This window comes from Onychostruthus taczanowskii, unplaced genomic scaffold, assembly GCF_017590055.1.
Source record: "Onychostruthus taczanowskii isolate IOZ18803 unplaced genomic scaffold, ASM1759005v1 scaffold74, whole genome shotgun sequence".
Taxonomy (NCBI): Eukaryota; Metazoa; Chordata; class Aves; order Passeriformes; family Passeridae; genus Onychostruthus; species Onychostruthus taczanowskii.
In genome coordinates this window covers 485,817-500,155 of record NW_024505229.1, presented here as the reverse complement: position 1 = coordinate 500,155, position 14,339 = coordinate 485,817, and the positions used below count along the sequence as shown (strand labels likewise).

At 50.3% G+C, this 14,339-nt stretch overlaps 1 protein-coding gene across 1 annotated transcript in view; it reads right to left on the bottom strand.

Annotated features, from left to right (window-relative positions):
- Positions 1 to 14,339, bottom strand: part of NFASC (neurofascin) — a 77,484-nt gene that overhangs the window by 32,741 nt on the left and 30,404 nt on the right. The window contains exons 9-22 of the mRNA XM_041422635.1: positions 13,840 to 14,024; positions 13,139 to 13,270; positions 12,515 to 12,658; positions 11,636 to 11,747; positions 11,371 to 11,537; positions 10,245 to 10,392; positions 9,522 to 9,646; positions 8,123 to 8,158; positions 7,176 to 7,277; positions 6,899 to 7,096; positions 5,840 to 5,910; positions 4,669 to 4,891; positions 1,707 to 1,822; positions 334 to 538 (exon numbers count right to left, since the gene is read on the bottom strand). Coding sequence (XP_041278569.1) covers positions 334 to 538; positions 1,707 to 1,822; positions 4,669 to 4,891; positions 5,840 to 5,910; positions 6,899 to 7,096; positions 7,176 to 7,277; positions 8,123 to 8,158; positions 9,522 to 9,646; positions 10,245 to 10,392; positions 11,371 to 11,537; positions 11,636 to 11,747; positions 12,515 to 12,658; positions 13,139 to 13,270; positions 13,840 to 14,024 — 1,964 coding nt within the window. The remainder of the gene's footprint in view (positions 1 to 333; positions 539 to 1,706; positions 1,823 to 4,668; positions 4,892 to 5,839; positions 5,911 to 6,898; positions 7,097 to 7,175; positions 7,278 to 8,122; positions 8,159 to 9,521; positions 9,647 to 10,244; positions 10,393 to 11,370; positions 11,538 to 11,635; positions 11,748 to 12,514; positions 12,659 to 13,138; positions 13,271 to 13,839; positions 14,025 to 14,339) is intronic.

Below are 14,339 nucleotides of genomic sequence, written 5' to 3'. Positions count from 1 at the left end.
TAACGAACTTTCTCACGGACTTTCTGTAAATAATTAATTGTTTTGCATTCTTTTCTGGAGGAGGAGAAATTTGATGGACTGTTGGTTTGTCCGGTATCATTGGAGAGGCACCACTTTCACCCCTAAATCCACTGTCACTTTTGAAAATCTATAAATGTTGGAGTCAGAATTAAACTGTCCTCTTTTTTACCTTTGAGATTCCAGTGTCCGTGTCTTTCTATTTCTTGAGCGACAACGCTCAGCTAAAATCCCTCCTCAGCTGCGGCTCAGCTCCCTGGATCTGCTCTGCCCAAACCTCTCCCAGCAGGAAAAAAATTCCCTGTGGGAACGTACCTCCTTCAGGGGTGGGGAATTCCTTCATTTCGCTGCGGGGCCCGTCCCCTCGGCCATTGGTGACCACCATCTCCAGCTTGTAGTTGCTGTAAGGGAACAGCCGGGACACGATGCCCCGGTTGCGGTCTCCAGGAAAACTCACAAACTGCCGTTTTTTGGAGACCCACAGGTTCTTCAGCAAGCTGCTGTCTCTCCAGAAATAGGCCTTCAAGAAATAGGCAGGCCAGGTGAAGCTTTTTCCCCTTTAATAATGGGGTTTTGGGGTTTTTAGATGTTAAAAAGCAGAATTTTGTCTTTAAGGGTGGCTCAAGGATGTGGGAGTTTTTAGAGGAATTAGTGAAGGTCCATGAGGAAAATCCTTAGATGTTAAAAAGCAGAATTTTGTCTTTAAGGGTGGCTCAAGGATGTGGGAGTTTTTAGAGGAATTAGTGAAGGTCCATGAGGAAAATCCAGGTGTTACCCAAGGCTGAGCAGGGGGTTAAGAGCTTCCCAAAACATTGAGCAAAACCACTGAGCTCAGACTAAAGCTGTTCCTCATTCCCAAGGATTAAAATCTGAGTGGTTCTCCCTTTCCCCTCGTGATGGACAAGGAAAGGTGAGACACACCCAGCCATGAACAAAAGCTTGAATTTCGGAAATCTTCCATTCGAACTCCTGACTGTAAATCCTATTTCATGTAGAAACAAGAATCCATTCAGAAAATCCCCCAGAATCAGGAAAAGTGGAGCCAGCAGATGATCAGATTGGGAATGTTGGGATTCTTTGCTGGACATGAGGTTTTGGGAATGTTTTAAGGCCCAGAGAAGGGCCCTGCTCAAGGTTTGGCTTGGTTTGAACAGCTCCATCCTCTGTGCATCAGCAGCAAATATAAATATTAGATACAAGTCTGGAAAGACTGATAAATATTAAATACAAACCTGGAAAGACCCGGAAAACCACAAATCCACACTGGCTTTAGCACTCAGTTAGTCCTGACCGCAGGTTTAGGCTTTGCAGGGGTTGTTGGTCAGTAAAAAATGCTGTCAGTGTTTTGGGGATGACACAAAACCTGACCTTTTTGGGGCCACTCCCTCAGAGCCCCTTTGCTCCGTGGCCAGGACTATCCCAATTTTCTTGGAGCATCCCAAATCCTGCAGCCAAGCCCAGAGGAAGCAACAGGAGACATCCCTGACCCCATCCTGACACCCCAAAGAGCAAATCCTTGCTGCTGCCCCAAACCCAAAGGCTCCTGGTGACCAAAGGAAGTTTTCTGTCATCCCCACATCCAGCAGCTCCATTCCCCGAGAGCCAGCTGGGAATTTTGGGAGGTTTAGCTGTGTTAGTGGTCAGTGCTGGGCGGGGATTTGGGACTGGGGAGTTTGGGATTTGCTCACTCGGTACTCCTTGAGCTGTCCCTGGATGGTGTCCAGGTGCACCCGGGTCCAGGTCAGAGCTATGGCAGTGCTGTTTAACACTCTGATCCTGACATCCGTGGGCGCAGCCTTGGGATCTGGGCGGGCAGGGACAAAGCAGAGTGGCCATTAGGAACCTGGAATGACCCTGGAGCTCGGACAGATGGACAGCTGGACACCCCCTGCTGTGCTTTTCCCATTGCAAATCCCGTGAGCAGCAGCTCCACGATGGCTCCACCCTCTTCCATGGGAAGAAAATAAATCTGATTTCACTCCTCCAGCCATCAGGAGAACATTCCTGATCCAGCTAAAAGGGGAAATTCCTGCTGCAGGGAAGGGTCTGGCTCACTTCCCCCTCCAGGTGAGGGATCCCAGCATGTTCAACCCTCTCCTTCCTCACCTGTTCCAAAATTGGACCCCAAAGATCCAGAAAAACCTCATTTCAGTATTTTTAATTGGAATTTGGTCAATTTGCTGTTGATCCACTTGGGATATTACCTCCTTTCTACAGTTTCTGCTGTATGGAGAGATCTGGAGTGAAGCAGCTCAGATTTAACTATTTTTGGGACAGTTTTTCTGGATTTTTGGGATTTTTGACCCATCCCAACCCTCAAACAGAGGCAGAAAGCTTTGATCTCCCTGCTTGGCCTCCAAACAACACACATGCACTTGGAAGCTCATCCAGATCCTCCCAAACCTCCAAATTATTGCAGGAATTTCCAAGAGAAATTAAAAACTCCCCTGGAAGGGCACAGACAATGGTTCATTCCCAGTAACACCTCTGAACTGGGTCCAGTTTGCTTCCAGTTCTTTGAATTGCTGTGATTCCCACTTGTTGCCCCATTTTCTTTGCCCTGTCTCCTCTGGGAGATGCCCTGCTGGAGGAGGTGTTGTCTGTGCCATCCCAACCCCGAAATTCCAGGTTTACTTCCAATTTCCATGCTCTGTTTGTGCCCCATGGCTTTAAACCTGGGGTCATGGATGGCTTATGCCAGAATTCCAGCTTTACTCCCAATTTTTGTGCCTTCTTTGTGCCCCTTGGCTTCAAACCTGGAATCTCCTGCCTCATCCACCTTCTTTATCAAAAAATCCCGAAGTCCCAGAGCCAGGGACTCCCTGACACCACAAAGTCACATCAATTCCTTTAAAAATCCAGCAGCTGGGAACAAAGGAGAGATCTGGAGTGAAGCAGCTCAGATTTAACTATTTTTGGGACAGTTTTTCTGGATTTTTGGGATTTTTGACCCATCCCAACCCTCAAACAGAGGCAGAAAGCTTTGATCTCCCTGCTTGGCCTCCAAACAACACACATGCACTTGGAAGCTCATCCAGATCCTCCCAAACCTCCAAATTATTGCAGGAATTTCCAAGAGAAATTAAAAACTCCCCTGGAAGGGCACAGACAATGGTTCATTCCCAGTAACACCTCTGAACTGGGTCCAGTTTGCTTCCAGTTCTTTGAATTGCTGTGATTCCCACTTGTTGCCCCATTTTCTTTGCCCTGTCTCCTCTGGGAGATGCCCTGCTGGAGGAGGTGTTGTCTGTGCCATCCCAACCCCGAAATTCCAGGTTTACTTCCAATTTCCGTGCTCTGTTTGTGCCTCATGGCTTCAAACCTGGGTCATGGATGGCTTATGCCAGAATTCCAGCTTTACTCCCAATTTTTGTGCCTTCTTTGTGCCCCTTGGCTTCAAACCTGGAATCTCCTGCCTCATCCACCTTCTTTATCAAAAAATCCCGAAGTCCCAGAGCCAGGGACTCCCTGACACCACAAAGTCACATCAATTCCTTTAAAAATCCAGCAGCTGGGAACAAACCCCATTATCCCAGGGATAATGAAAGTCAAGAGTCTTGGAAGTTACAACCACAACCACAGGAGGTGATCCCAGCAGCCCAGACGAGGATGGAAAGGGAATTAAAGCAGCTGGGAGTTGTCCTGTGTAGTCATGGTTTAAGGAAAGATAAGCTGAGCCTAAACAGGAAACCAAGCGGGGCTTAGCGGAGTTTTATCACAAAAATCCAGGCCAGGATGGATTCAGGAATTTTAGGGCTGTTTTAGAACCTTTAATCTGAGGTGATCTCGATGCCCTGCAGGTGTTAGAGTGGAAAAGTTCCTGCCACTTGTTGGGACATGGCCAGAGGTGACCTGGAGCAGAATTTTGGTGGTTTCCACACTCCAGGAATGGTTTGGGTTAGAAGGGACCTTACAATCATCCAGGCCCATGGACAGGGACACCTCCCATAGCCCAGGTGACCACAGACAGGGACACCTTTTATAGCGCAGGTGGCCACAGACAGGGACAACTTCCATAGCCAGGTGGCCATGGACAGGGACACCTTTTATAGCCCAGGTGGCCACAGACAGGGACAACTCCACTTGTTGGGACATGGCCAGAGGTGACCTGGAGCGGAATTTTGGTGGTTTCCACAATCCAGGAATGGTTTGGGTTGGAAGGGACCTTACAATCATCCAGGCCCATGGACAGGGACAACTCCCATAGCCCACGTGACCACAGACAGGGACACCTTTTATAGCCCAGGTAGCCACAGACAGGAACACATTTTGTAGCCCAGGTGGCCGTGGACAGGGACATTTTATAGCCCAGGTGGCCACAGACAGGGACAACTTCCATAGCCAGGTGGCCATGGACAGGGACACCTTTTATAGCCCAGGTGGCCACAGACAGGGACAACTCCCATAGCCCAGGTGGCCACAGAGAGGGACAACTTCCATAGCCCAAGTGGCCACACACAGGGACACCTTTTATAGCCCAGGTGGCCATGGACAGGGACACCTTCCACTGTCCAGGTCCTCCAAACCTTGTCCAAACTAAAAGTGGATTTTTGTCCCAAATCCCTCAGTGCCTCGCCCACATCCCGAGCACTCCTTGCCCTTGGATGGGACCATCCCCAAAATCCCACCTGCAGCTGCGGGAATACTCACAATCCTCCCCGGAGTATCCGATGTAGGTGTCGGGCTCCGGGGCTCTGCCGAAGTCGTTCTCGGCCTGCACCTTGATCTCGTAGGGGACGAAGATGGGCGTGTTCCACACCACGTGCCGCGCGCTCCGCACGGTCTCGTTGTACCAGCTCCCGCGGGGGTCCCGCCGCCGCCACCTCACGATATACCTGAGGTTGGGCCCGTAAGCCTGAGTTGCATTCAGAGGCTTCAGTGGAGTGAAACAGAGAAGGGAAAGTGAGAAGGAGTTAAAAAAAAAAAATTTGATTTTTCTGCCAAGGAGATCCCAAAGCTCTGCTCAGCAGTGGGGTTGTATTCCAGGCTCTATCAGCAAATCCCGAAGGAGGGTGAAGTTTTGTTCCCAAGGAGAGGCAGAACGAGTTCTTGCCCTCCAGAACCATGGTAGGACCAGGAAATTTTGTTCACAAAATCCAAAATTTTATTCCTGGAACCGTTTGGGTTGAAAGGGATTTAAATTCCAAGCCCCTTCCATGAGCAGGGATGCTTCCACTAGCCCAGATTGCTTATCTATATATTATATAAAATAAATCAAACATGTACATAATATCGAATTTTACAATATATATTCCATAACTTCTATCCCCATATTCCAGCCGCTCTTCCCACTGCCATTCCAGACCTCCCAAAGGCTCATCCCTGATTTGTGGCTGACACCTGCTGGTGCAAGGAGCAAAGCAGGAACGGCCCCGTAAATCCTCTGAGCTGCTCAAGGACTCAACTTCGGGGCACCCTTGGGGAGCAGAGTCTGGAATCCCGCATCTTTGGATGCCACATCTTTGAATTATTTTATTTTCAATTTTTAAAATTATTCTTTTTTATCACAGCACTAAAAACAGCCTTTCTTGTACCTTTTGCTTTTTATTTCATGGAGTCCTTGAGTGGTTTGGGTTGGGAGGGACCTGAAATGCCATTCCACTCTACCCCTTCCATGATCCCAGGTTGCTCCAACCTGGCCTGGGACACTTCCAGGGATGGGACAGCCATGGATTTTCTGGGAATTCCATGCCAGCCCCTCCCCACCCTCCCGGTGAAGGATTCATTCCCAATATCCTCCTTATCCCTGCCCTCTGGCATTCTGAACCCATTCCCCTTCATCCCACAACTCCATCCCAAAAAGCATCCAAGCAGAACTCACGGTCCACGTTATCTCCATGTTGTTTTTTTGGGTCCCTGCCCCTTGAACTCCTGTTGGATTTATTTCAGGACCTGAAATTCACATTGAAAACCAAAAGAATGAATTTTTCTATGTCAAAAAACAACCACTGAGGGGTTAAAACCCTGCAAGCCATAAGTCCTTCCAAGGCAGAAGTTAATGGCCTGATTTTTCCAGAAGTTCCCATTCAGGTTAATGGGACACGAGACTCTCAGTCCTCTGGAAAACCAGGCCATTTATTTAGGAGGCTCTTTTTTGTCCCCTAAATGTCCTAAATCTTTGAAAGGAAACCATTGTGGAGAGAGCAGAGTTTGTCACTTTGAGCCTGAAACACGGCGGGCACTGTTGGGAGCCAACACTAGATGCCAGCAGATCCTCCAAATATCGCCCTGGAATGGGTAAAGGAAGAAATGCAGCAGAACTACTGAGATTCCCGTGAATTCCTTGCATGGAATTTTCCCAAATATTCTCCGACAAAACACTGGGCAGACAAACTCGAGTTTTGGTTGTGGATTGGTGCTTGTTTTGTTCTTTTGTCATGGACTTTGGGTGGGAAAGGATCTTAAAATTACCCAATTCCACCTTTCACTATGCCAGGCTGCTCCAAACCCCACCAAACCTGGTCTTGGACACTTTCAGGGATCCAGATGCAGCCAAGTTTTTTGTGGAAAATCTGTGCCAAGGCCTCGCCACCCTCACAGTATTGACCAGATTTAACAGTGGCCAATAATTAACAATATTTGCACTTGAGTCTGATTTTCCTACAGATTACCGAGCTTGCTATAGTCTGAAAGGACTGAAAGGATTCCTTTAGGAATCTTCCCTTTAGGGAAAAAAGGAAAACCAGTTTTTCTATAAAAAATTACTGACTTTTACATAAACCTCTGCGTTTCGCTGCCCTGAAGGACACCACCCACGGGCTTGAGAATTCCATACAGAAAATTCCCCCGCTGCCCTTGCCAACCTATTCCTGGGATCGAGGGAAGAGCCTCCGTGGAGAGTGGTGGATTCCAAGGACAAAAAAACCTGGGAAAAACTCACGTGCCCCGTTGGTCTGGTAGCGCTCGGAGGGCTCGCTGGGCACGCTGCTGCCCACGTCGTTGACAGCGATCACCCGGAATTGGTAATTCACGTACGGGGACAGGTTCAGCACGGCCGAGTTGACGCTCCCGGGATACCTGGAGTGGTCGTGCCACACTCCTGGCTGGAAGCGGTCCTCCTCAAACTGGACAATGTAGTCTGGAAAGAGCAGGAAGGGGTGGGTGGAGGGTTTGGATGGCATTTCCCATCCCAGGGATTTTGGGGACAGGGGACAGACCTGTGATGGGGCTGTTGTTGTCATCGCCAGGGATCCACGTCAGCCGCACGCTCCTCTCAGCCAGATCCGTCAGCTCCAAGTCCCGGGGCCGGTCAGGTCGTGCTGTTGGAATGGGATAAATGAGGTTGGAATTGTCCCAGGAGCAAGTCCCAGTTCCCATCACCTCTCCCAGTTCCATGGGCAGGACATGCTCCAGGGGACAATTCATGTCCTGCAGCTCTTTAGGGGAGCAGAGTGATTTTTAAAATAATAGTGTGATCATTTCTGACAGCGTCTTGCCTAGGAATCTTGCCTTTTCCAGGAAAAATCTCACCTTTCCCAGGAAAATCCTGCCTTTTCCAAAAATAAAAACAGTAGGGAAAGCACCAGGTGCTGGTTTTGGGAGATTTGTGACCTTACACAGAGGAATGCAAATGAACAGCAGAAAAAGGACACAAAACCTTAGTGAAAATATAAATTTGATAGAAATTTTCCTTTTGTGTGAATGTGATCACAAGGGCCAGCTCGTGCAATAACAAGAATAAATTCCAGGTAAAAATTATGGGATTCCATGCAGGGGTTTTTTTCCCCATCAGGATTTTCAAGTACAGGGGAAGTGATTCCTGCACTCAGGAACTGCCACCGTGGAACACAAAATGTGGTGGAACAGGAATTTTCTACCCATCTGGATGGGTTTTCAAGGACAATTTGGACAGGACTTGGAAAAATCAGCTCCTTCAAAGACAACTTGGGCAGGACTTAGAGCTTCACCTCCTTCAAGGACAACCTGGAAGCATCAACTCCTTCAAGGACAGCTTGGGCAGGACTTGGAGCTTCAGCTCCTTTAACCTGGAAACATCATCCCCCAGTTTTTCCAGCTGCCACCCATTTCTCTTGGAGTTACTGGTGAGGGAAAACCAAAACCAAGGTGGGAAATCAAAGGAAGGCAAGGAATTAGTGACGATTACCTTTGGGTAAATCTTTCAACCGATTAGCAGGGATGGCTGCAAGGTAAGACAGTGCTTGTTAAACCGGGTTAGTTTAAGCTTGGGTGGCCAAAGGAGCACCTGGCAAACATAAAGTTCCAGATTTCAGTGGGATTTGATCCAGTTTGGGAAGCAGAGCAGGAATATCCTTCCCCCAGAGACTTCCATGCTTTACCCACACTCGTAGTCGACAGCAAAAGGGAAGTATCAGTTTGATGTGGGGTTAATGAGCCATTAGGGGAAAGGAGGGGAAATAAATCAACCCCAGGGGAATTATTTGGGATTTGGGATTCCTGTTCCAGCTGGAAGTGGCACTGGCAGGTTGTGGCATTCCCAGGAATCTGGGGTGGCCAGGGGATGATAATTCCCTGTTTGCCAAGCAGAGCTTGCAGTGGCACAAATGGGGAATGGGGTGAAGTTTGTCCCTCCCTGTGCTGCAAAGGGGACACGCAGGGCCAGGGGGAGCTGGCTCAGCCCCAATCCCATTGCTCAGCACCCCAACATCCCATTAAATTCACCCCCAAATTTAGGACTTTTCCATGGATCTTCAATAGCCACCAGGTATATTCTGGGCTGTGTGCCACAATTCCTGTTTAATTTTTTACCCTCAATTCCCAGTTTTTTGCAGCATTTCAGTGCCATCATCCAAGATGAGGCAGCAAATCTTGTGACAACAGAACCCCTGCTCTGCCAGCGCCTCCCTGAGCATCCAGGGGACAATCTTGGAGCCCAGACCCCCCTTCCAGCCTGACCTCGATGTTGGGGTGTCCCCTTCAAAGCCAAGCACTCAGCTGTGGGGTCAGGGGGGCTTTACCCAGCACGGTGAGATAGGCCTTGGCCAAGTCCTTGTCCAGCTCCGTGCTGGCCACACACGTGTAATCACCCTGGTCCTTCTCAGTCACGCCATAGATCGTCAGACCATCCTCTTCCTTCTTCATCCTTCAAGGAAACAACGTCCCAAAATTCTGCCCCAACATATTTAGGAAGCAGTGTTAAAGCCTGGATGTTCCCTGACAAAATCCAGCTGGAAACCCAACCAGAACAGGAGAACATCTCCGGTCTGGAGGTTTTATCAGCTGAGGATGTGCTGGGTTATTCTGGGAAAGCTCATTTCCTAAGGAATCACGCGCCCTGGGGTGTATCTGGGGAATAATCACATTTTTATTTTCACCCTCAGTTCCCAGATTTTTTGCAGCATTTCAGTGCCATCATCCAAGATGAGGCAGCAAATCTTGTGACAACAGAACCCCTGCTCTGCCAGCGCCTCCCTGAGCATCCAGGGGACAATCTTGGAGCCCAGACCCCCCTTCCAGCCTGACCTCGATGTTGGGGTGTCCCCTTCAAAGCCAAGCACTCAGCTGTGGGGTCAGGGGGGCTTTACCCAGCACGGTGAGATAGGCCTTGGCCAAGTCCTTGTCCAGCTCCGTGCTGGCCACACACGTGTAATCACCCTGGTCCTTCTCAGTCACGCCATAGATCGTCAGACCATCCTCTTCCTTCTTCATCCTTCAAGGAAACAACATCCCAAAATTCTGCCCCAACATATTTAGGAAGCAGTGTTAAAGCCTGGATGTTCCCTGACAAAATCCAGCTGGAAACCCAACCAGAACAGGAGAACATCTCCGGTCTGGAGGTTTTATCAGCTGAGGATGTGCTGGGTTATTCTGGGAAAGCTCATTTCCTAAGGAATCACGCGCCCTGGGGTGTATCTGGGGAATAATCACATTTTTAGGACAACAGCCAACCCTGGGCTCGTGCCCTGGGATCAGATCTTGCCTCACAAGAAACAGGAGTCAGGTACAGAAAGGAAATTAAAGCTGTGCCAGCCACAGCAGAGAAACATAAATTTTGGAGCAGCTCATTATGAATTCCCAGGTTTTATCAAGATATCCTAAAATATCTGGTAATAAAACCCGCAGCAAAGTCTGGATTTACTGATAAATCAGCTGGAATTGCTGGAGGGAGCCAGTGAAATTGAAAGTATCAAAAACATCAAACATTGCTTAGGTGGGAACTCAATATTTATCCCTGGGGACTCCTGGAATGTTCTGCTAAAAATCCAGCAATTCTGGGAGAGAAATCGATGGAATTTCTGGGCACAGACCTGTTCCCCAGGTACAGGGGGGCATCGTCCTTGAGCCAGGTGACCATGAGCCGCAGCGTGGGGTCGTGCCTGACGCGGCAGTGGAGCCGGGGCATGGTGCCCCTCTTGACCACCTGGTCCTCAGGGCCTCTCACGATCCTGGTGGGGTCTGTATGGGGTCACAAACAAAGGGTCACATTCCAAACTCCTCAGGATCCCTGTGGGGTCTGCATGAAATCGGGGGCTATCTCCCAAACTTCTTGTGTCCTCCCATGATCCTGGTGGGGTCTGCACAGGGTCAAGGGTTAAGTCCCAAACTCCTCGAGTTCCCTCACAACCCTTTGGGGGGTCTGCACGGGGTCACAAACAAAGGGTTACAGCCCAGACTCCTCAGGTTCCCTCACAATTTTGGTGGGGTCTGCACAGGGTCAAGGGTTAAGTCCCAAACTCCTCGAGTTCCCTCACAACCCTTTGGGGGGTCTGCACGGGGTCACAAACAAAGGGTTACAGCCCAGACTCCTCAGGTTCCCTCACAATTTTGGTGGGGTCTGCACAGGGTCAAGGGTTATGTCCCAAACTCCTCAGGTCCCCTCATGATCCTGGTGGGGTCTGCAGGAGGTCACAAAGGGTCACTTCCCAAAACTGTGGGGCTTGCCTCAGGGACTCAAAGGAGAGCAGAGTTACTTGGAAAGGACAAGCACAATTTGTCCAGCTTTGAACAAATAAATTAATTTAACGAGTCATTAATTCGTGCTGAGCCTTTAAAAAAATCTCATTTTTTGGAGTCAGCAGCCGGATTTGCTGAGTGGGGTAAAAACAATTCCAAAAATGTTTTATTGTCCTCATCTAACCCCAAAGAACACTTGGGGTCAGTGTTTGTGTTGCTGATGGCGTCTTCCAGCCTGACATCCAACCCAAGCCCTTCCACCATCCCCAGCCTTGGCTTTTCCCAACATTAAAATGGAATCTCCACCATTTCAAGGCTCCCAGCTCTGACCTGCTGGAAGATCAGATCAGCCACAACCAACCTCCCTCCACCTCAAGGGTTATTCCTGATGCAACTTCCAGAAAATTCAAGATTTTAGCCTCAACTATTTCTGCTGCAGCTTCCAGAAGATCCAAGATTTTGGCACCTCTGTGCCCCTACCTTTGACCTCCAGGCGGACCTGGGCCTCAGCTTTCCCCAGGATGTTGGTGGCCACGCAGGTGTAGATTCCCTGGTCCTCCTTCCGAGCCATGAACATCTCCAAGCTCCCGTTCTCGTGGGCTTTGTAGTTGCCTCCATCCAGCGTGTTCCCCTGGCCATTCTTAAACCTCCCAACACCACAAAGTGCTGTTGGAAGGGAAGGAAAAGCAGGAAACCCCCCCTTTCCCACCCCTCGGGATGGAGTGGGATGGGATCTGGCTCTTACCAGCGCAGGGTGGGGATGGGGGACCCAAAAAAGGGACAATCCAGTCGCGTCCTGTTGTTCTGGATCACCCTGATCAGCTGGTTCCGGGGGCCCAGGATCCGGGGGGGAACATCTGCCAAATGCCAAAATTCCAGCCATGGAAAAGGAGGAAAAATGGATTCTGCTGCTCTTTTCCAGCCTTTTCCCTGATTTTTTTGGTTCTCTACTGGCACTTTCAAAATCCAGTAGAACTTCTCCACTCCCTCACCTCACCTTCCCTCTCCTTCCAGCCTCGTTTTGTGACTCGTATCCCTGGATTTGCCCAGCCTTTGCCTGGTTTGAATCCATGGCAATGGATTCCTCCTCCAAAGCCTGGGTGCCTTTGTGCATTCCCTCACAGCAGCAAAGGGGAAAACTCATGGAAAACTTCGGCAGGGAAAAGGGGGCTTGGAAAAACGAGGGAGAGTGACTTTTACATGGGAATATGGTGATGGGATAAAGAGGAATGATTTTAAACCAAAATAGGAGAGTTTGGGTGAGATATTGGGAAGAAATTCCTGGCTGGGAGGATGGGGAGGGGCTGGGATGGAATTCGTAGAGAAGCTATGGTTGCCCCTGGATTCCTGGAAGTGTCCAAGGCCAGGTAGCACAGGGCTGTGGAAGGTTCCATGCCCCACCCTTCCAAGAAGGTGGAATTTTAGATGAATCCCAGAACCAGCCAGCTGGAAAAAGGTTGGAAAATACCTTTAAGATCATCAAGTCCAACCTATGACCCAACCTTGGCGCTAAGAGCCACACCCACGCTTTTAAGATGAGCTTTGAGCTGAGCTTTAAGGTTCTTTCCGGCCTCAGATTCCATGGAAATATGAGTTTTGGGTGGTCCCCTTCCCACAGACTCACCCAGCACACTGACGAAGGCGTTGGCCAGCAGGTAACCGTGCTCGTTGGACGCGTTGCATTGGTACACAGCGCTGCTGCCGATCTGCGTGTCCCGGAACACGATGGTGTCCCCGGCCACCTCCCGGCTCGGGTTGGGGGGAGATGCTTCAAAACAAGGACAGCTCCTTCAATTCAATTCCAAATGAAAATCCACCCCATAATACCATGGAGCATCTTCCCAGCTCAGCCCAGTTCAAACCTGGTGATGGTGCGTGGAGTCCACAGCCATAACTGGGAGCTACTGGGTGAACTGGGCCCATCCCAGCCAAGCTGGGGATTCACGTGGAGCCCATGTGGGTGTTGGACCCCACCAGCAGTTTTGGCTCATGCTCAGCCAGGAGATCCTTGACTGGCACTTGGGCTAGGATTTGGGCTGGGATTTTGGAGAAGGAGGCTACTCTGCTTGTGCTCAGCCATGAGATCCTTGGCTGGGATTTTGGTGGGATTTTGGCTGGGACTTTGGCATGATTTTGGCTGGGATTTTGGAGGAGGAAGCCACTCAGGCTCATGCTCAGCCAGGATATCCTTGGCTGGGATTTTGGGCTGGGATTTTGGAGAAGGAGGCCCAGTCTCTCCCACACTCACATTCGATGGGCTCTCCATTCACCAGCCACTGGATGGATGGTTTGGGGTTGCCGTTGGCGCGGCACACCAGCCTGCCGTCCTCGCCGGGGGCCAGGATCAGGTTCTCCGGCTCATCCAGCCAGTAGGGAGCAGCTGGAAAACAGCCCCGCCCCGGTGACACAGGGACAGCAACACCACCCCCAAATTCCCCCCTCCAACTCTCCCTGGGGGAGGAAGGTGATGGAAAAATGGAGTGGGTTTCCCGGGATTTGGTGAAGGAGGAGAGACCCCTTTCCTCTCCTTGGCTACACAAACCCACCACCATTTCTATCAGTGTGATTCCACCTCTGGCTACTTTTGGGGCCATTTCAATGAGATTTAATTCAAAAAAGGGAAGATTTAGATGGGATATTGGGATGGAATCATTCCTTGGGAGGGTGGGGAGGCGCTGGGATGGAATTCCCAGAGAATGTGTGGCTGCTCCATGCCTGGAAGTGCCCAAGGCCGGGTTGGATGGGGCTTGGAGCACCATGGGCTCATGGAATGTGTCCCAGAACTGGGTAATCTCTGACGACCTTCCAACCCAACCCATTCCATGACTCCCTGAAGAACACAGACCCATCCCCTGGGAAAGGCCCCGCTGTCCCTCCCAGCATTCCATGAACGTCCCCTCCCGGCTCCAGGCGGCCAGGACCCAAAGAGGGAAGGTAAAGGCGACGTACCCTTCACTCTCACCGAGATCGTGTGGCGGATGCTGCCCATCTTGTTGGAGGCCAGGCAGAAATATTCCCCGGAGTCCTCCTCGGACACGTTGGAGATGCGCAGGGCCTTGTTGAAGTTCTCCAGCTTGGTTTTACCCACCGGGAGCTCCCCGCCTTTCTTGTACCACATGATGTCCGGTGCTGGTCTGAGGAGAGGGGGGCAGATCAGAGATTTTCCAAAGGCAAGGGAATGACTCCCAAGTGAAGAGCTGTGATTCCTAAATAGCAGTGAAATTCCCATCCTGGGAACCACCAAAACCCAGGGGGAAGGTCTGATCTAACTGGTGGGCCACTCTTATTCCCACCACCCTCCTTTCCATCATCCTCCTTTCCACTGCTGCCCCTAAACCACGGCCCTGAGCATTCCCAGCTGGTCAGGAACGATGTTCTCCTCATGCTCCTGGGATGCAGGCTCATGGAATTCTGGAATGGTTTGGGGTGGAAGGTACCTCAAAGCCCAT